This window comes from Malania oleifera, chromosome 11 (assembly GCF_029873635.1).
Source record: "Malania oleifera isolate guangnan ecotype guangnan chromosome 11, ASM2987363v1, whole genome shotgun sequence".
Classification (NCBI taxonomy): domain Eukaryota; kingdom Viridiplantae; phylum Streptophyta; class Magnoliopsida; order Santalales; family Ximeniaceae; genus Malania; species Malania oleifera.
The window spans coordinates 35,523,903-35,545,646 of record NC_080427.1 but is presented as its reverse complement, the minus strand read 5'-3'; the positions used below and the strand labels follow the sequence as shown (position 1 = coordinate 35,545,646).

Here is a 21,744-nt window from a genome sequence, read left to right as displayed (position 1 = left end):
GTAGTGGACGACAATGGATCAATCCTAATGCCCCTGAAGCTAGACTAAAGGCAATGGATCCTATTTTAGAAAGAAGTAAGAGTGCAAAACAACCAAAAAACAACACTAAGTTACTGAAAGGTTTAAGAAGTAAATTAAGAAAAGCAGTTGGAAAATTCCTAATTTATAATTAGATTCCAGCGAATGTAGCTAACTCTCCATTTATGCAATTTATGCTTGATATTGTTGCAGAGGTTGGAAAGGAGGTGAAGGGTCCATCACCCTATGAGATATCTAAAATTTATTTGGAGTAAGAGTATCAAGAAATGAAAAATTATATAACTTCTTTAGCTGGAATTTGGAAGGAGAGAGGTGTGACCCTTATGTGTGATGGTTGGTCAGGACCAATTAAAAAACACATCATAAACTTTTTAGTTTATTGCGATAGAGACACCGTGTTTCATAAATCAGTTGATGCCTCTTATGTGTCAAGCAGAACAACAAAATATTATTTCAGGTAATTTTATAATTTTAATTGTATATGCAAATAGTATTATGAACTTGCATGTTTTTAATTAAATAGTAGTAATTATTAAATCTATAATTTCATTTCAGATTAATGGACGAGGTGATTGAAAAAATTGGAGAGGGGAATGTTGTCCAAGTAGTGACTAATGAAATTGCAATGAAGGCAGGAGGAAAATTATTAATGCAAAAGAGGCACAATCTCTTTTGGACAGCATGTGCAGCTTATTGCATAGACCTTATTCTTAAAGATATTGGTAAGAAAAGTAACGTGAAGAAGGTCTTAGAAGATGCAAGACAATAACCTCATTTATTTACAACCACACATGGACAGTGAATTTCATGAGGAAATTCACAAGTAATAGAAAGTTACTTTGCCCTGCCATCACTCGATTTGCCACCAACTTCATTGCTTTGGAAAATATTGTCAAACATAAACAAGCATTAAGGGAAATGTTTACATCTGATGCTTAGAAAAACTCAAGGTTTGGGATGGCAAAATCAGGCCTAACATATGATTCAAAGAAGATTATCTTAGACAAAGAGTTTTGGCAAAAGGTCTCTGATATAATTAAAGTGTAAGAACCCTTAGTGAAAGTTCTTAAATTGGTTGATGGTGATGAAAAACGAGCCATGAGTTTCATATACGAGGCAATTGATAGGGCGAAGTTGGTCATTCAAAAAGATTGCTGGTTTTACAAAGACTATTAGAAAATTATTGACAGCCAGTGGAGTTCTCAATTGCACCAAGATTTGGACGCTGCTGGTAAGTGTAAATCAAATACAATTTCTTATTATTTTAACTTTTAAATTATGCATAGTTGCATTAAAAAACTATTGATTAATATGTTTCTAAATTTAATTGTAGGATATTTTTTCAACCCACAATTTCTTTATGATGCCCCACCCTCTCCTGAAGTTGCTAGAGAAGTCATGGATGGGGTTAAAAAAGTGATAACCAAGTTGGTACCCGATATAGATACTCAAATTCGGGCTATTAATCAAGTAAGTATTGGTTCCATTAAATTGAATAATGAATTATTCTAGTATTTTGTAATACTTTCTAGAATAATTATTAGTACATCTAATTAATTAATTATATTTCACAATCATCCTTTTTTAGTTGCTGCTATATCGAGATAGGCACGAGACTTTTGGAACCCCATTGGCTCAAAGGGCAATGAAACAAACAAATCCTGGTAAATATAGGCTATATAGCTAAATAATGGATGAATGACTCTATTTTCTCTTTTTATGTTTAAATTTGACTTTTGAAATATATGCTATACTGACATAAAACTCTTTTTAAGTATTCATGCAACCGAATGGTGGATTCATTATGGCTTGTGTGCTCCTGAGCTCCAAAGAATAGCAATCAGAGTTCTTAACCAGACCACATCAGCTTCGAACTCTGAGTGTAATTGGAGCACCTTTAGCCTTATCCATACGAACACAAGAAATAGATTAAAGTACATAAGACTACAAAAACTTGTTTTCATACATTACAATATGAGGTTAAAGTTAAGACGTACAATGAGAAGAAGCCAACGAGAAATTGAAGATGGTTTCAATCCTATCAATTTGGACTATATTTTCGAAGAAGATGATCCTTTAAGTCAATGGTTAGAGGAGAGAGAGACACCACTACTCGACTGTCAGGACAATTCAAATTGGTTAAATGAAGAAGTTGGTAGTACTGCAAAAGGAGGTGATCAACCACCAATAAACGTGCATGATAATTCAAGTTCAAGCTCTGAACGTACACAAAGTAATGACAATCTTAGTTTGAGCCCACCAAGTGATGATGATGGTAATAGTGGTGCTGGAGCCGAGGTTGGGGGGAGTGGTGGTGGTGGTGGTGGTGGTGGAGGCGGCAGTGTAGAATATAATTATGGATATGACACAAGGACATCATTTGTAAGGGATATACATCCTTCTGATTGTTATGAACTACATGACATACCTAAAAATTATGACTTGGGTATTCCTCTAGAGAACCAATCTTCACAATCCAGGAGAAGGAGTGCTCGTGGTGACCCTAGTGATTTTGCTGAAGATTCATATGGTGTGGTTGGTAGTTTTGACGACTTTGGTTTAGATGGTTCATCATCACAATCATATGGATCTCATCCAGCACATCCACATTATGCATCTCATGACTCACATTTTTATCCTAGTTGATCAAGAATCTCAGAATCTAGTGAGTCTTCTTCTACACACTACCTAGAGCCAACCCCAGGCCCAACTTATGGACATTATTTAGGATATGGTCAAAGATGCACCCCCTATATCAGTTGGATTTTCAACACCAGTGCATTTTCAAGAGCAACAACGAAATGGCGCAAACTTGGGTTTATTCAGCTATGTATTTCCACAAGGATGGGGAAATAATTTCCAATCCCAATCTCAAGATACAGATGCAAATTATGAAGACCCTCCACGTCATTCTTTTTGGTGGTGACATGTGTTATGTTATTAATTTGTAATACTGTATTCATGTATTTTCAACTATTTATTGATATTTGATATTAATCACTTTTTAAATTTAATTATGTGTAATGTGTATACTGAGTATTGAGTCTATTGATTCATTTTTAGTGACTTTATGACTTTAATTAATTGATTCTTCATTTTAATTACATTTCTACATCTTTTTACAAATTAAAGTAACATAAACTATAAAAAAAATATTTTTTTTTTTTGTAAACAGCGCACTGAAACTAATATAAAAATCATAATGCCTATTAAAAAGCATTTGTAGGTTGAATGAAAGCCTTCAAATTTCATTAAAAATCATGTATTAATGGATTTCATGCTTATTTTTTGATTTTGGCATGGTTGTGCATGTGTGAAAAAAATTCACGACCGTTACGCCCGCTTCCCGTTACATAACACCCGCGTCTCCCGCGACACCCGCAACCGTTACGTGACATTACCCGCGACCGCGATTTCGAACCATGGTCATAAGTACAAATGTAAGCAAGTTTAAATAACAACCAAGAACCAACAAACAAAACTATAACTATCAAAATCTAGATCATCAATATTGGTATCACAATCTAAGCCATATGCATCGAGATCATTATTAATGTCTTCATCTAGTCCATCATCAATATCATCATCATGGACCTCATCATCATCAAATGTATTGGATGCTTAATTTTTAGAATTAGTCATAGGTTCATAAACTTCATTGTCACATCATCATCATCAATTTCATGAATTTGCATTTCATCTTCCCTTTCAATTTCAACATCAATATTTGAACCACCTATTCAAAGCAATGAACAAATGAAGACAAATTATGAGTTCATAATTTTATTTTATTTTTTTGGCTTCAGATGACCTTCTAGCTTTAATATATACATATGCATATAAATGTGAAGTTATCTAAACTCACATCCTTCTTGTAAAGTCCTTGTAATGAATTCTTCATCATCCCAAGATTCCTTACTTTCATCACCATTCATGGCCTGCTTATGGGCTGCCCTAATAAGAATATCCAACCATCTTCCGTTGGGTGGAAGGGTAGGACTTTCTCTTTCTATTATCCATTAATCATCAAATGGAATATCACCAAAACACAAATTCATAGCTTTAGAATCAACCTCCCTCTTAGTTTGCCTTTCTTTTAACTTCAAATTGTATAAAAACCAAATCATTCATCCTCTTTGGTGTAAAAGATTTCTTCTCTATGTATGAACCTATACGAATACACAAGACTATTATAAGTTGCAAGTTTATAATTTAAAAGTTTCATAAGCTTAAATGAAAGTTATTATTTCTTACCATCTCAAATGCACTCCAATTTCTCACGCATCCACACGAACTACATGTCAAGCTTAATATTCGAACTGCAAACCTTTTCAAGTATGAACACTAATCACCATAAGATTCTTACCAATCAACCAAAGACTTTTTGTTTCTTGTCATTCTTGCTGATTCAATGACAAAGAGTCCACTAACATTCATGAATTATCAAGTTGCATACCTATTTTGGCACTTTCTTCAAGATCACACAGCATTCTTTGGAGGCAATTGAATAAACCTATCTTAACTTCCGCATCTACCTTAAAATTTGGGCTATAACAATAGTGAGGATTCAAAAATTAGGCTACAACATGTAATGGCGATTGGAGTTGAAGCTCCCATCTCTCATCAATGATGTCCCAAATTGGTTGATAACTACAACAAAAATTAAAATAAGATCAACTAAAATAAGAGACTTAACATTTTAAGAGTACTCTAGGCATATATTAAAGCAATTTTAAATCAAACCAAAAGAGACTTGAGTAATCTCCTTTGAACATTGTTGAAGTTCAACTGTATTTGTTCCTTTTGCATGACCCATTTGCTCATAAGTAAATGTTATTGCCAATGTTGCGTCTGAATCAACCATCCTCAATAGCTTGATTACTGGTAATGCAGCTCGTAGACAAAAGTTGACATATGGTCAAAAACCCCAAGTGTCCAACACAAGTTTATAAATCTTCTTCCCTTTCTGTGAGGTTGCAAACCAATTATAAGTCTACTTGTTTGAGTAAAACATAGAAATCAAGGCTCCTTTATGCTCACTAAGGCAAGATAAAGTCAAGTAAGCAGTGGCAAAGCCTGCCACAGCTAGTCTAAAGAGATCCCTCCCTTTGGTAAGCTCCTTCAAACAAGTAATGAGCATGGCCCTAGAGTATATACAAATCATAACACTTCTACCCTTTGCAGTAGTTGCACTCTGTACTTGAATTTTCTTCTGAAAGTCCTCCAATATCAAGTCAATGCAATGTGCTACACAAGGTGTCCAAAACAATTTTTTCCTGTTCTCCATCAACTTCTCACCAGTTAATTTGTAGTTTGAAGCATTATCCATCACTATTTGGACAACATTCTTTTCTCCAACCTTTTCCACAACCTCATCTAACATTGTAAAAACCTTTTCTGCAGTTTTTTAAATTTCATAACTGTCAAAAGATGACAAGAAGACTGAATTTTCCTACCAATCCGTCCATCAGACATAATAGTGCAACTTGTTCTCTTCTACTCTAACTTATACACTTCAATCAAATCCATAACCCTCATTACTTCATATTTGAGAAGCTTCACCATAATTTCATGCTAAGAAGGTGGTTTAAGTCCATAATCATATTTCCCAACCATATCAAGCATTTGCAAAACTTCAGGATTGTTCATACAATTGAATGAAATAGCAATACTAGAAAAGTCTAGCAATTTTTTTTGCAAACTTTATCCCGATCTCCTTTTTTAAAAATTTGATTCAATGTTGCTTGATTTCTTGGTTTGGAGGGAAAAGCATCCAATTTACCCTTTCTTGAGTTTCTTCCTAGTGGTTGCACCTCTTCACATAATTCATCATCTAGACTATGAATTGATTTTCTTTTCTTTTCAGATTCTGCTGATTTGGCTTGCAAAATGCCAATAAATTGTTTTCTCACATCCTCTAGAACTTTACTACAAGGTACAAATTTTGTCTAGTTCCAGCAAGACAATGCTTTAGCCTGTATGTACCACCAAGTCAAACAACTCCATATTATTGACATTTCACCTTCTTAGGATTATTATACACTTCTATACCATGTTCACATCCAACATCAGTTCTATTACCAACTGAATTTTTATTTTTGCTCTTCCCTGATCCACCAGCACCACTAGACATGCTTAAGAAGTAAGAAATTGCCTGCAGTGACTGCACAAGGCCTATTTAGAAGATATAGCTCTGTCAAAGCCCAAAAGATACCAGAACTCAGAAATTCAGAATTCAGGAGTCATGGTGAAAAGTTGAAACCAGATATTCGGTCAATCATCAATCTCCATTCTTCATATCATAAAACAAAATCAGATTTTCAGAATTTTTTCATTGTTTCAAGGCATAAGAACAAGGATGAAAAGAAGAAGATTTCAAGTCTCAACTCTCAACAAGAAGAAATAAGAGTTTCAGAAGGATACCCAGCTGCAACTGAAACAAGAAGAGAGGTAGAGAGAAGCGATAGACCTATTCAAAGCCGAAAGTAGCTTTGCTTCTCAGCTCCAGTTCTGCTGCTGTCAAAGGAGATGATGGCTGTGATTGGAGAAGTGGAGATGCCTGCTGCTGCCAAAGGCTCTCCTGCTTCTTCCAAAGGCTTTCCTGCTGCTGCCAAAGAACTGGTCCTGCTGCAAAAGGCTCTCCTGCTCTTGATCTACCCTCTGAGACTACAGCTGCCGCAAAATGCTACTGCTGAGTGCTGGAGGACCTGAAGGAGTCTCTAGATTGTTACAGCCAAAATAAATCCCTAATTTTTGCACCAAAATGCGAAGGCTTCGGGCCAAATGGGCCAAGAGAGCAGAGAAGGAACCATTCAGGAGCTTTAGAAATTAATATTGAGCCTTATTTATTAAGCCCAAACCCTTAAAGATAAAGACTCAATTTCAGCTCATGAAGTAAACTTGTACGATCCCATTATGAGTCTATGATTCTATGATCCTACACAATCCTATTGCGATCTTGTTTGATCCCAATTCCCCTCATGATCTCGATTGAAATCCTATTTTGGGATCCTATGATTGTACGATCCTACAATTCGGATCGGGAGTTTAACAACCATGCAGATACGGGGGATTTGTTGCTTGACCCAGGATGATACTAGAGACTTGTCAGAAAGTTGAATACCTCAGTCACTCAACTGGATATATTTTTCGCAACAAGTTTGTGAGTTAGCTTCAGGATTCTCCAAGGGCAAGTCATTGAGATGCAGTCATTTGCATCTTGAGATATCTCAAAGGTGCGCCTGGGAGAAGTCTCTTATATCGAGATTGGGGTCACACTTATATTCAAGGATATACTGATGCAAATTAAGCCAGATCACCTTCAGACAAAAGATTCACAACAGGGTACTATGTCTTTGTTGGGTTTCCTAGAAGAGTAAGAAACAAACTGTAATGGCCCCAATCTCGAAGTATATGGCCATGGCTCACACTACATGTGAGCTTGTTTGGTTGAAAAGCATGTTAGAAGAAATAGGTTTTCCACATTCTTGATCTATGGAGTTGATGCGTAATCAACCTGCTTTTTACAGTTTATATTGCATCCAACTCGGTCATCCATGAGCAAAGAAAACACATTGAAGTTGATTGCCAGTTTGTTCGAGAGAAACTTGTACAAAAGCTCATTACAACCACTTATGTGAAATCTGATATACAATTTACTAAATTGTTTACCAAAGCTTGGGGTGGGGGGGGGGGGGTACCAGTGTCATTCATTTGTAACAAGCTAGGAGCATATGATATTTATGCTCTAGCTTGAGGGGGAGTGTTAATGGTTATTTTAGTCACTTAAGGTTTATTAGTGTGTTAGTGTTATGTTAATAAACGAGAGTTAGTAAGGGTTTTATGCACATTAGAATGTACTTGATATATATTATAAATTGAGGGAGAGACCTACCAATAAATAAAGTCTTCCATTTTACCCAAACTTTCAACAAGAACTATTGGATTTTACTCATACATCCCGTTTTACCATATTAGATTTAAATTAAATAATATTTCAATTGAATGAAAATCATGACCCACACATATGGTAAAATACACTATTTTAGAAATTAATGCTTTTGACATTTTCAAATATCTTATATATGCTCATCATCACATAACATATTATGCCCATATATATCTTTTTTAGTAGAAAAAGAAAAAATATCATGAGAGAAGAATGAATGTACATAAAATAAGGGCATAAAAGATCCTCTTAAGAAAGAAAAAGAATAAAGAAGAAAATAACAATCAAAATAACACAGCCTTTCAATCACATTGTAAATCCAAAAAACATACCCTCTTGAAACATCCCTACGCAAAATTGCAAAGCGAAGCCAAATACTAAAACCTATCCCAAAGCACAGTCAAGTAGATCATTTTCCCCATAAAAATATGAGCATTCCTCTCCAACTAAGCACCCCCCCCCCCCCCGGGGCGGCGCCCACCCAAAAAAAAAAACAGCAAAACTCTCACACTTGACAACTCCAAACCATCTCTACTTCTCCCAAACCCCATAAAGGAAGCAACCAACAAATCCTAGATCGAATGAGGACGCACCCTGCTCTCCCCAAACATACCAAAATTCTTATTCCAAACCCTCCAAGAAAAAAAAAATAGTGCACAAGGAGATGACAAACAATATCACAACAGAGAGTGCATAGAAATTAGAAATAAAGCCATAGAAAACCTCTTCCTAAGCAACAGATTGTTGTTGTTAACTATATTAAGAACACAAGAAAATAAAATCTTTAATCTTCGATGGATCTCTAGCCTTCCAAACACAACCATAAAGCTCCAATGGTACTTTTACCTAATCAAATAACCAAAAAGAGACTTAGAAGAAAAAATCCCAAAAAAAATGAAGACTCTACAATTGAGTGTCCTTCCTATTAGAACAAAAATCCTCAAGTGAACACAACACAGCTAAGAGTTCATCCACCTCCATATCATTAAGAGACCTACAAAAATGGAAATCCCAAAAAAGGTTATCACTATTAATGATCAAAAAAGAGAAGATAACCCCATTGTGCAACAAGGATGGACAATAGAGACAAGGAAAAGAAATTAACAGAGCATAAGTATCCGCCCAAATATCTTCCTAGAAACGAATGTGCAACCCATCTCCAAGAACAACTCTATACTATATATAAAAGGTGAAAATCATTTTGTGAAAAAAAAAAAATTATATCTGTCCTCATCATGTAAAAGTAGGACAAAACATTCCTATAAACCTAACTTCTAGGTTATAAATATTAATAATAAGGTCATAAATTTAGAATCGCCCTTCATATAACAAAAATAAAATAATTGAATTAGAAAAGCTCACTAATTAACCATTAACCAAAAAAAAAAACCGCTATAAAGTTATTAGCTAATGAATCACAACATACACAAATATTTATCTATTGCAACAAAAGAGTAGTGTATCAGAACATAGAATTCTATTCATGATCTCTTTATAACATGATAGTATATAAATTAAAATAATATTTTATTATTCTATAAATCATAAATATGATTTGTAAACATGGAAAAAAAATGCTTTTAGAGACAACCCTAGATATCATATAACTATATAACAAGTTTATAAAAAATAACTAAAAATTTTCTATGCAGTTGTCCTATATATGTCCTTAATGTATATGTAAAACACACTTTTTGTACGTTTTCCTAATATATATCCAATATTTCATTGAGATGCCTACAATTTTAAAACATATACATTTTTAATACTAGATACATTTTCGACACTTTAGGAGCACTCTTAGAAGTGTATTATCAATATATTTTTAAATATTTTAAACTATATCATGGATTATTTTAATATTACTCATAATTACTCGCAATAATGTGCAATGCACGTGATGTATTTAAATGTTATATAAATGTTTAATATAGTCAGGTCCCCTTTTGCCTCTTTAATACGCAAATTAAACATTATTTGAGGGTCTTTTTGGTATCATTGTTGTTTCCTGTTTTCTATTTTTGTTTCTCCCCAATGAAAAAACAAATAATAAAAACACGATTGTTTCTATAGTCAGTTTTGTTTCTGTAATTGGTTTTCAGTTGTTTGCCAAAAAACTGAAAACCAAATTTTATGATTTTTGGTTGTTTTGCCAACTACTTGTTAGACATTTTAATCTCCAGAAATAGTTTTTTTGGATTAAATTATTCATTTTATACACTTTTGAATTAAAATCAAAATTAGATGATCATATAAATTTAAATATAATTAAAATAAAAATATACATAAATTTTTAAAAATAATTATAAAGCCAATTACAAAATATTTTTACTATTTTTCAATTGTCGTGTCTAATAAAATTTTTATTGTAAATTAAATTTTGAAAGTAGAACAATTAAGTAAAATAATCACAATAAATTTTATTTTTATTATAGTACTTTTTTTAATGTTTATTATTTGCAATTTTATTATTTTAATCACATTTTTATAATATTTTGATTTAAAGATGAAAATGAGCATTTTTTTTAATTAATTTTTTAATTTGTATTAGTTTTATAAATATTAACCATATAGGTTGCTGGTTTCTAGTTTTTAGTTTCTATTTCTGGTTTTTGGTTTTCCATTTCTAGTTTTCATTTTTAAAATTTTTGACAGTGATACCAAACGGCCCTTTAGTATTTTACAATTCAAAAACATGGTTCAAAAATAGAAAAGATTTATTTATATAAAAAATTTACATATTAAAAAACAAATAAAATTTCATTTACCCTTCAAAAATATTTAAAACTAATTTTTATACATTAAAATTTTTGCATGTAGGACATACGAGCCTTGAAAAATTAAATTATAGCAAAATATCTAAAAGAAAGAAATATATTAAATGTTTTGTCAAAAAATGCTTAACATATGTGTGTCACATAAGATATTTAAACATACACAAGTCCTTCTAAAATATTGTAGCAATATAATTATCTCAATAGATTATTAAAAAAAAATTATGATGCAAAAGTCTGACCTAGCAAAGCCTTTCCAGCCCACCCAAGCAGCACCAAACCAAGGGGCACGTGACTGCCCCACAACTCTCTTGATAAATCATGGTTATAAACTTATAATCTCAGTGCCATACTAAAACATGAGACTTCTGAATTCCGGACCCCAGATTGTAATAAAATAACTAGTAATTTTACTTAAATTTTTTTCCATGTCGATAAGGATTATTCAATCTTCATCCACACTAATGCGATATATTAGTAAATATATTATAAATATCAAAATATAACAATTAAGGAATTATCAATTTGTTCAAAATGTATATTATTATAAGGGGTATTTTTTTTATGCTCCCTTTTGTACTTTTCTTTTGTCTTCAATAAAATCTCTTTTTTTCTATCCAAAAAAAATGTATATAAATTATATCAAATGACTACATACCATGCTAGCATTACAAGAAAAGTGGTTGTCAAGTTTATAAAAAAAAAAAAGGTGCTGATTTGTAGATATGGTCTTCCATAAATTACCTCAGACAATGCTACAAATGTTAAAAATAAGATGATGAAAGATTTATGCTTGTAGTTCTAATATTTGTAATGGTAATATATTTAAATATAAAAATTTTATATAAATTTTGCACGTCATATCCTATACTTTTTAATGTGTCATGTCCCTACATTTGTGGTGTCATGTCCCTTCACATGTGTTGTGTCATAATAGTATCTCATGTTCATATTCATATTTTATAGTTAGAAAGAGCATATAAACATATATAAATAACTTAGAGTATTCTTACTACAATTTATGAATTTAATTATGGCTATGTTACCAATTTGTTTTAAAAACATTTAAACTATATTTAATATTACTCAAGATTTATTTGCAATCACGTGCAACACACATGGTACATTAACTAGTTTAGTAAACATGAGGAAAAGAAAAAAACAGAGTAATGTTATGAAATACATCTCCAAGGACTATCTCTTATCCCTATATTTGCATCCTACCTATTCTTCTACATGCCAAATTTGCTTTTACTTTGTGCCAAAGGAATTTTCCACTGATGGAAATTGCCACAACCATTTATCCAAAGACACCAAATTACCAAGACCCAAACCCTCCTCTTTCGTAGACTTGCAGACTGCCTCCCAATTAATCAAATGATCCTTCTTCTCCCCAACCCTAGACCAAAGTAAACCTCTCATGACTCTCTTAATTCTCCTAGTTACCCCTATAGGGACTCTAAAAATGGATAAGTTATAAAGAGATGCCACAAAGATGAGCCTGAATGAGTTTAATACAACCACCTAGATTGGAGCACCCTTCCACCCATTAACTCGATTAAACAGCTTTTCCACAACAAGAGCCCAAAAATAAACAAATATTGCCTCCCAAAGGAACCCTTAAAGAAGTCAAAGGTCATTTTTAAATATCACACCCAGCTAAAAAGGCAAACTCCAAAGATCTAGAATTGCTCAAGTCAATACCAGCTATGCTCCTTTACCCCAAATTTATTTTCAAGGCTGAAAGCTCCTCAAAAAGCCACAAGATAATTAGGACATTCAAAAAAGACTCCTCATGATCATCTAATAAAAAATCATATCATCCGCAAATTGATGATGAGAAACTATTACAACACCCCCCTCCCCCAAACTCTGCACTCCTAAGTCCCAACCCTCTTTCAAACCTCTATGCACTGCCCTATCTATCAATCTACTCAAAGTATCAACCATGAGAACAAACAAATAAGGAGAAAGAGGAACCCCTCGTCTAACACCCCTCAAAGCCGTCCATAAATATCTTTCGAAACATTGTATTTATGCATCTATTCTAATAGCCATATATTTATACATATTGTTAAGCTAATAACTCAAAATTGAATTTATTTAACTTTTTTCACATCGATGAGAACTGTCTCATATGATGTCTTTGTCAACACCATATAAATTTCCCTTTTAAAATTTTAATTTAAGAACGATATCATAAATTGGTAAATATATTTTAAATATCAAATTAAAGTAAGAATAACTCCGACTAGGGTATTTTAAGTTTGTCTAAAATGCATATAGACTAGCAATACGTAACCATATAGCAAGTTTACTAAAAATAAGAATGTAAAATTTTCTATAAGAGTATCATGTCAATATCGACTTGTCATATCCATAACACCAACTCCCTTTTGATGCTTATCCGACACTTCATTGAGACATCCACAAATTTGAATATATGGATTGTTTAATGCTCAAAATCTTTTTTGATGTTTCCCAAGGCATTTCATCAATCCTTTCCACCAATTTTTTAAAATATAATTCAGACATATAATGATTATTGCAATATGACTATTTTATTTTCCCATTCGAACATGTTTACAAAAGAAAAACACTGCAACTTAAATTTTTTCTTTAAAAAACTAAAATTAATTATTGACATTTCTAATGAAAAAGCTATATAATGAAAAATTTTATAGAATTAAAAGAATGAAGGAGATGTAGTCGTACTAATTAGATTTATCACAGGGTGTCATAAAAAACATCAGAATTCAATATTTATAATATGCAATATATACTTAAATATAATGTAATATTGTATCATTTAAACTAGCATGTCATTGTCTTGCCATGCCTCATATTGTAAGATTCAGTGTTATATAGCATTGCCCCATGTTTGTATCCATGCTTGTAGTTTATATTCGCAAATAAAACATCTTATAGATAACTTTGAGCATTCATACTTCAATTTATAAACTCAACTATGATGATATATTGTCAATTTATTTTAAAACAAACCTAAATTGCATTGTAAATTATTTAAATATTTCTGAAAACTACTCACTTATACGTACATAAGTATTTTTATGTAAATACTTGTGTTTGTGTGTGTGTGTGTGTGTGTGTGTGTGTTGTTGTCGTCGTTGTGTATGCATGTATAGTGAGCGGGGCAATATTGTGCTTTCAAGAATCAAAATTTAATTCTAGGGTAGAGGCAGGAATCAAAAAATGGACTAAAAGGGGGAATCTAACTCCTCCATGGAATCAGAATTTGAATGAGATTACTACTGTCAAAGCTTGATACACATTGTTGGCCCCAACCTAACAGCACAAGCTTTTAGGTAAAGTCGCATTCTAACATGGTATTCAAGCCAGTTTGCCAGGAGGTCCTAAATTCTAGTCTTGTTATTCACATTTGATGTTTGTTTGTTAAGAATTATCTTATTCTATATAATGGTGTTGTTCATCATTCGTTTCTCTCTCCGCGTGCTGTTAGGCTGCACGTACAGGGGAGTGTTAAGGCTTGATATAAATTGTTGGCCCACAACTTAATAGCTCAAGCTTTTAGGTGAAGTGGTATTCTAAAAACTATGAACCAAACATTAGGAATTGGGACCAATTTCTGGAGTTGATTCCGAGTTAACTGCCACCTAAGTTACCTTCAGTAAATGTTAAATTCCAGACTGATTCCAATATCCAGTACATAACAAAATGTAGTGTGATATAAGAGTTACAGACCTGGTTAGGCAGAGCATAAAATTTGGACTGCCTGGGGAAGACTTTTTGAACTTGCTGTTAGGAAGATAAACGTCAAAAATTAGTTTCACTTCACTGATCTCCATATTATTGAACAATCCAGCAATGCAACTGTCTTCTGATTTCTTGTCACTTTTATCATCCCTTAGTCGCATGCCTTCAGCAGAGACTGAGTGATTCTTTGTACACTTCATAGTCCAAGGGACGCCATGCCGCCCAACAATGTAACCTAGGGATTTCAAATGCCTATAAACCTGAAAAGACTCCCAACAACATCCATTTCTTCCTTCTGCAATCTTCTCATACAGATCTTTTAAGGAAAAGGAAGTATCATTATCATCCAAGAGGAGCAAGGCACCTATTTCAACCAAAAACCTACAAAAAGAGTTTAATGTTACCCAACCGAAATAGAGGGAAAAGGCAATGTTGATGACCACTTCATTTTAAAAACCACATTAAAGTGTTTGAATATATGTGTGAAACACAGATGCCTTACACAATTTTCAATTGCTTAACTCGTATAAAACTTAATTTTCTAGTTTCTACTCATCTTCAATAAGCATGAGCAATGAGCAGATTAATTATATTTTTAGCATGTCAATTTTAACACTGAAATTTCTTAGGCAAAAGGAAACCAGATTTGTATATTTTTTTTAATAGCAAAACAAATCTACGAATGATAAGAAACAATTACAATGGGAGGATAAGAAATCCTCTAAAAGAGAATGCAAAAAAAAAAACAGTAGGAAACCCCCAAAACCACAAAGGAATGTGCGCAAAGAGAAGCAAAAAAATTCACTTTCTCCCAAATCAAGTATGGACATCTTTGAAGATTCTAGAATTCTTATTGAGCCAAAGAACCAAAGGATTTTATAATACAAATGTACTGACAAATTCAAAACAAATGAGAAACGTTTTCATTCATCAGTTGAGGGCAATGACCATACCCTGTACGTAACTGCCGGCAATTTGTTTATTCAGATAACTAGAAAATTTAGAATCGTTGACTCAAAAGAGTGAAGACTCATATATTAATATTTTTAACCCAAATTGAAAAGCATATACAATACAAATCTCGTTAGTTTTTAGTTTGTAATTTCAAACAGACAATCGTACACTAACTTTAAAGTTAAACACATGGATAAATACAAAGCCATGAACGATCTTAGGTTTCCATGGAACTTTTCCAAATTTCCGCTTTCCACCACTCTTGAAATCGAAATGGCAATCAATTTCCATTTTACAACAATTCTGCCAAATTTTCCATGAATCGCCTGAAATTTATCAAAATTAACTATAGAATGAAAATTTCCTTGAAACTCAAATTTGGGATTCAAAACCCAAACTGAAATTTCTACCATAATATTTTTTTATTTAAACTAAATATTATTACAAGAAGGATACGAATAGCTTTCAGAATTTTTAAATTATATGACAAATTGAACTTAGATATTGCTTACAACATTCTACTTGACCATTTTTTTATAAATTATCTCCATTTGTGTAATAAAAAATACTTAACTGGTTTATGAATTTTATTTATATTAATTGAATATGATTGGTATGATTAAGCATATTACAGTTACTACACCTTATACACCACACACTTAGATATATTTTATTTATATTATTTATATCTATAAATAGTTTCTAAAGTATCATAAAAGAATTTCATGATTTACTGCTAATTTCCGCCATTTTTTTAAATGAAATCAAAATTGACATCAACATTAAACTTTCTGTACTTTTTGTAGCCTCGAAATTTAGTCGAAATCAAAGTTTAAGAACTTGCCTGCATGTAGTTGGGCTGGGTGGGACAGGTTGGGGTATAAGGTTGAAGACATCCGATGCAAGGTCTTGAAAACTGCTGACGGGAACTGGGCCCCTTCCTAGTCCAAGTGGAAGGCTTCTCACAATGTAATTAACACCGAGTGAAACCCGAAAAGACACAGCCATCCACCCAGTTCGACTCAAAATCTCAAATTGAGTATTTATTGTTTAGGACTGGACTCATAACTGACAGTCCCCAAAGAAGCCCTAATGCCCTACAAGACCTGAAGTCCTAAGATCAAAATCAACTTTCTAACTTCATGCTTTGATTCCTTTCTGAGTATTGAGCTGCGAGCAGACTGGCGCAGAGCATCACTGTGAGCCCAGCTGAGGGCTGTCATGAGCCCTCTCCCTGACATTGCCACTTCAACTCCCTCCCTCCCTGCAGCTTCACTTTGAATTTGTGTGTGTGTGTGTGTGTGCGTGTGCGTGTTTTTGTGTGTGTCTGTCTGAATTGTTCAATGGTGAATACCAATCAATTGTGATATCTATTATCCATATATTTTTTTAGTAACAATCTATATCAAACTCCTTAATTATATACATACATACATACATACATACATACATATATATATATATATAAGCAGTCTAGGCAACTTATTTTTCTTCAATCTTACTGTCATAAAATATAACGTTCACTAGTTTATAGCAAGTCATGCATTTGACGCACCCGACACTTACACGGACACGTGTATATTGATGATTTAGGCCCTAAAGGTGATAATTTGCAGTTTCTTGAAATTTAAAAACCAAAAGAAGAATTACAATTCCTTTTTAATTTATGATACCCCTTTCTCAATTGATGTATCGATTTCGTTCATTGTTAATAAGTTACTTTTTAATATTGTTTTGCTAATTCATGCCAAATATATATATATTTTTTTTGGCACAAGGTAAAATAAATTTTATTAATACCAAGGGAAAGCACATATGTACAGCAAAGGAAATGAGCTTAGCAGATATTCCTAGGTTCTTTTGTTCCTTCATCAAAAAGGATGTTATGTACTGTCTTGATGTGTTGACTGTAGGAGGGGGCCCGACCGCCTCGACTTGGGGATGGCAAGGGTTTATAGCCTTAACTTTTGGTTGGTTCGATGGAGTCACCCCTAACCTATTATTTCCCTAGATGTGGTTAGATCACCTAATAACTACCAATTGATTTGTTTCTAGGGTAAACCTATGGGCTAAGCAACCAATACTCACAGTTTACAATACCAAAGTCGATTTCAGAAATACAGTTATGCAAGGGGAAAGTACTAGCGCCTCCTCCGCTCATGGTCCATGAGCGGTTCCTAATTGACCTACGGTTATGCCAATTTGAATCAAATGACATTCAATTCTCTCCTCTTGTTTGCTTTACAAGTCTTTTTGATATAGAATTTCTCCATACCATCTAGAAGTCTATTCAAGAGTTAGGAGTTCAGTGCAAAAAACAGTGAAAATGAACTGAAAATGTTCCTCTGATTTTCAAAAAAATTTAGCAATATTTGAGATTTTTCAGGCAATTTTTAAAATTCAAGGGCATTTTGGTCATTTTTAAATGTTGAGGCATTTTTGGAAATTTCATATATTTTAAATTTTTGCTTTTTTTTTTTAAAATATTTCACCTTATTTTCTGAGTTGTTTGATTTTTTGTTCTAAAAAAAAAAGGGGAAACCACAAACTCTGTAGAAAATTTAATTGTTAAACATGCTAAGTCATAAGCTAGTAAGAAGGCTTCATTAAACATGCACTCAAACACACACACTCATACATTTCCACACACATATACCCATATGCATACAAAAGGAAACCAATCAACAATTATATTGTACACTCACACATACATATATATAGATAAACATCAATATGATACATATAAAGATATATATAAATATATAAAAATATATATTGACACCCAGGCACACACACATATAGATATATATATATATATATATATATATAGACTTATACATACGAAGTCAAGCACATCCACATATATGTATATATGATATGGTACATACATCAATAGACATATATATATAAATATATATAAACTATCATACCCCCATGTGCATATATAGATATGTACATATGGATACGGTACATATATGTATAGATATATATAAATATATACATATATATATTCACATGTACACATATATATACATATATACACATCCACACATATACATACATATATACATACCCACATGTACACATACATACATACATGCATACCCACAAGTACACACACACACATTTATGTGTGTGTGCGTATATAAGTACGCATATATAGATATAGAATTATAGATATATACACACCCATACACATATATAGTCATATACATATATATATATATATATACACAAATGTACACGTTAATGGTTATTTGGTCAATTTAGCATTATTAGTATGCAATAGAGTTGTGTTAGTAAGTGAGAGTTAGCAAGGGTATTATGGCCACTGGTATTGTATTTGACATATATAATAAGAGGGAGAGACCTATCATTGAGGTTAGATCTTCCATTTTACCCAATTATTCAACATAGTATCAGAGCAAGATCCAACCCAGACCCAATTGCATGACAGCTGCTAAATCAAACCCTAAGCATCATAATACCACGCAACCTGCTGCTGTGGAAGGATCATCAGCATCACCAAAACCAAAATCCAGGAGCAGGTTCAGCAGTTGCCAGGAAAAACTGCAGTCTCTGGAAAAATCCTGGATGCTCCTGTCCTCTTCAACACCTCAAGAAATACCTCAAATTTTGCAAAACTAACCACATAGCAAGCCACAGAACCTGCCAATCTGCAAGCCCTCAAAATTTCACAGCCAGATGAGCATCCACGCGCCCTCCAAAATCCGGCAGTGCTGACCCCATGCGCTGCCATGTGAGAGACTTTTGAGCAGCCATTTTATTCCAATTTCCTCCCAAATGTCTTGAACCCTTGCTCACACCATAATACCAAGTTGTTTGTCATTTTTTTGTCCAAAGATCACCTTTTTTAGTTGCTTATGTACAGCATGCTAGGAATGATTGTATGCTAATGCCCAAAGCTGTTGGTCAATGTTTATTGAGTTCATTGATGCCTGAAACAGTGGTATTGCTGTGTTCTTGATTCATTTTTATTTTTCTTGTTCATTGTGTACTTGTAGTTTTCTCCAGTTGTCGAATGTTGTGTGTTGGGATGGTGTCCATGAATTCCAGAAGAATGCTTTTTGCTGTGTATTTCTGATATGCTACTTTATAGAGGCTGTTTGGCACTGTTAGAGTGTGTTGGTTTCTTGGAGCTGTGTCTAAGTCTCTTGGAGCAGTGGCAGCATTTGTATATTGGCTTTGTAGGGCTGCGGCAGTGCAATGTCCAGTTGTTGGTGACTTGTTCATGGTTGAATCAGCAGTTGACTCATTTGTGTTTGTTTCAGTTGGTCTGGAAGTTCACTTGTGGTTGTTTCAGTTAAACAGAAGTTTTTGGAATCCAAGAGCATTTTGTCCGCTGTGTATTTCTGATTCGCTGCTGTATTGAGGTTTTCTGTGTGTTAGAATGGTGCCCTCAAATCCCAAAAGTGTGTTTCCATCATCAGGCATTTGTTCAGGCAAACAGCATATTATAACTATCTTGGAGGAAGAGTATTTAAAATTCCGACAGCATCAAGCATCCAATTGCATCTTTTGCTTTGCTCAGAAGGGTAATCCTACAGTTTATACGTCATCCGGGATCTCTTTCACTAGTCCTTGGATTATCAGCTCTGCTGCTACTAACCATATGACAGGTGTAACCAACTTCTTATCTGCCCTCCAGTATCCTAAAAATCTACCTCAAGTTACCTTTCCTGATGGGCCCACAACTACAGTTTAGGAGATAGGAACAGTAAATCATACTCCTTCCATCTCTCTTTCTTCTATTTTATACATTCCTAACTCCTCTTTCAATCTCATGTCAGTTAGTAAACTAACAAAGGCACTACAGGGGTGCCTATTTTATCTGAATGGCCTCTGAACAGAGGCTATGTCTGAACTGGTTCACTAAAAAAGTTACCGGTTAAACATCAGAGTGTCTGGTGGCAACTCTGAATTTTCTTTAAATTCCTCCAGTATCAGACATGGAAACATGTCTGATTCAAATTCAGAGGTTTCTTTTCCAATTGTATCCCCTATAAAAAAGTGAGAAATGACAAAAAACTTAATATCCAAGTGATTAAAATTAAAACAATAAACTTTAATTTTATAAAATAATAAATTACATTATTTTTATTTTTATTATTAATTAAACATAAGATAAGAAAGTATTTTTTATGTTAAATTAAAAACATTAGTTTATGTAATTGCTCATTAATTTTAAAATATTTATATTCTTAAGCTATGAAAAAGTTAAAATTGAAAAACAACACATATTCAGATATCAGATACCAAACAGTTAAAATAATTAAGATTTTAGATTTAATGATCGATTCAAGTTCAATTCAGAATTGGTTCATAAAATTATATTTGAATCCAGTGTTTAGCACTTAACGCTTAATTTTACCAAATGCCCCCTAAATTGTTCTATAATCTTCTTTCCAGGTTCTGTGGTTATTCAAATATGAAGACAAGGAAGACAATTGGCACTAAGACATGAGGCTTGTGGACTCTAGTACTTTGAGTCACTCTCTTCTCCCATTGCCTACACAACTGCTACTAAACCGCTTCAAATCCATTGTTGCCTTGTCATCCGTCCTTGGACAAATTGATACAATTAGTACCTACCTTGAGTTCCATGTCAAGTCTTGAATGTGAATTTTTTCAGTTGGCAAAACATCATCGTTTCCCCTTTGCTTCTTGAGTCAACAAATGGGCAGATAGTCCTTTCTTACATGTCCATTCTCATGTTTGGGGTCCTAGTCATATCACGTCAAAATTGGGGTTTTGGTACTTTCTTACCAATGACTACACTAGGATGACTTGGTTGTATTTAATAAAAGATCATTTTAAATTATTTAATATTTTTTGTGGCTTCTACTCTCAAATAAAGACAGTTTGATATGCCAGTTAAGATACTTCATAGTGGTAATACTAAGGAGTACTTTAGTACCCAATTAAGTACCTATATGACTAATTCAAGCATGATGCATCAGTCATCATGTACCCACACTCTGCAACAAAATGGAGTTGCAAAATGAAAAAACAGATATATTCTCATAGTCACTCGTACCCTACTATATCAAATAAATGTCCTCAAAGTTTTTTGGAGTGATGATGCACTCACTGCTTGCTCTCTCATTAAAAAATGTCATACTATGTCCTTGGTGGTAAAATCTCATATTTAGTTATCTTCCCTAAGGCTCCTTTAATCTCCCTTTCTTCTTGTATATTTGGTTGTCTTTTGTCCATCGCTTAACTCCAAGAACAAATAAGTTGGATCCTCGCACTATCAAATGTATTTTTTGG

At 33.3% G+C, this 21,744-nt stretch overlaps 1 protein-coding gene across 5 annotated transcripts in view; it reads right to left on the bottom strand.

Moving 5' to 3' along the window:
• The window catches only part of LOC131167316 (uncharacterized), a 61,914-nt gene that overhangs the window by 15,381 nt on the left and 24,789 nt on the right, over nucleotides 1-21,744 (bottom strand). For all 5 annotated transcript variants that reach the window (XM_058126079.1, XM_058126078.1, XM_058126077.1 and 2 more), the window contains exon 4: nucleotides 14,485-14,877. In XM_058126079.1, the coding sequence (XP_057982062.1) occupies nucleotides 14,485-14,877 (393 nt within the window). The remainder of the gene's footprint in view (nucleotides 1-14,484; nucleotides 14,878-21,744) is intronic.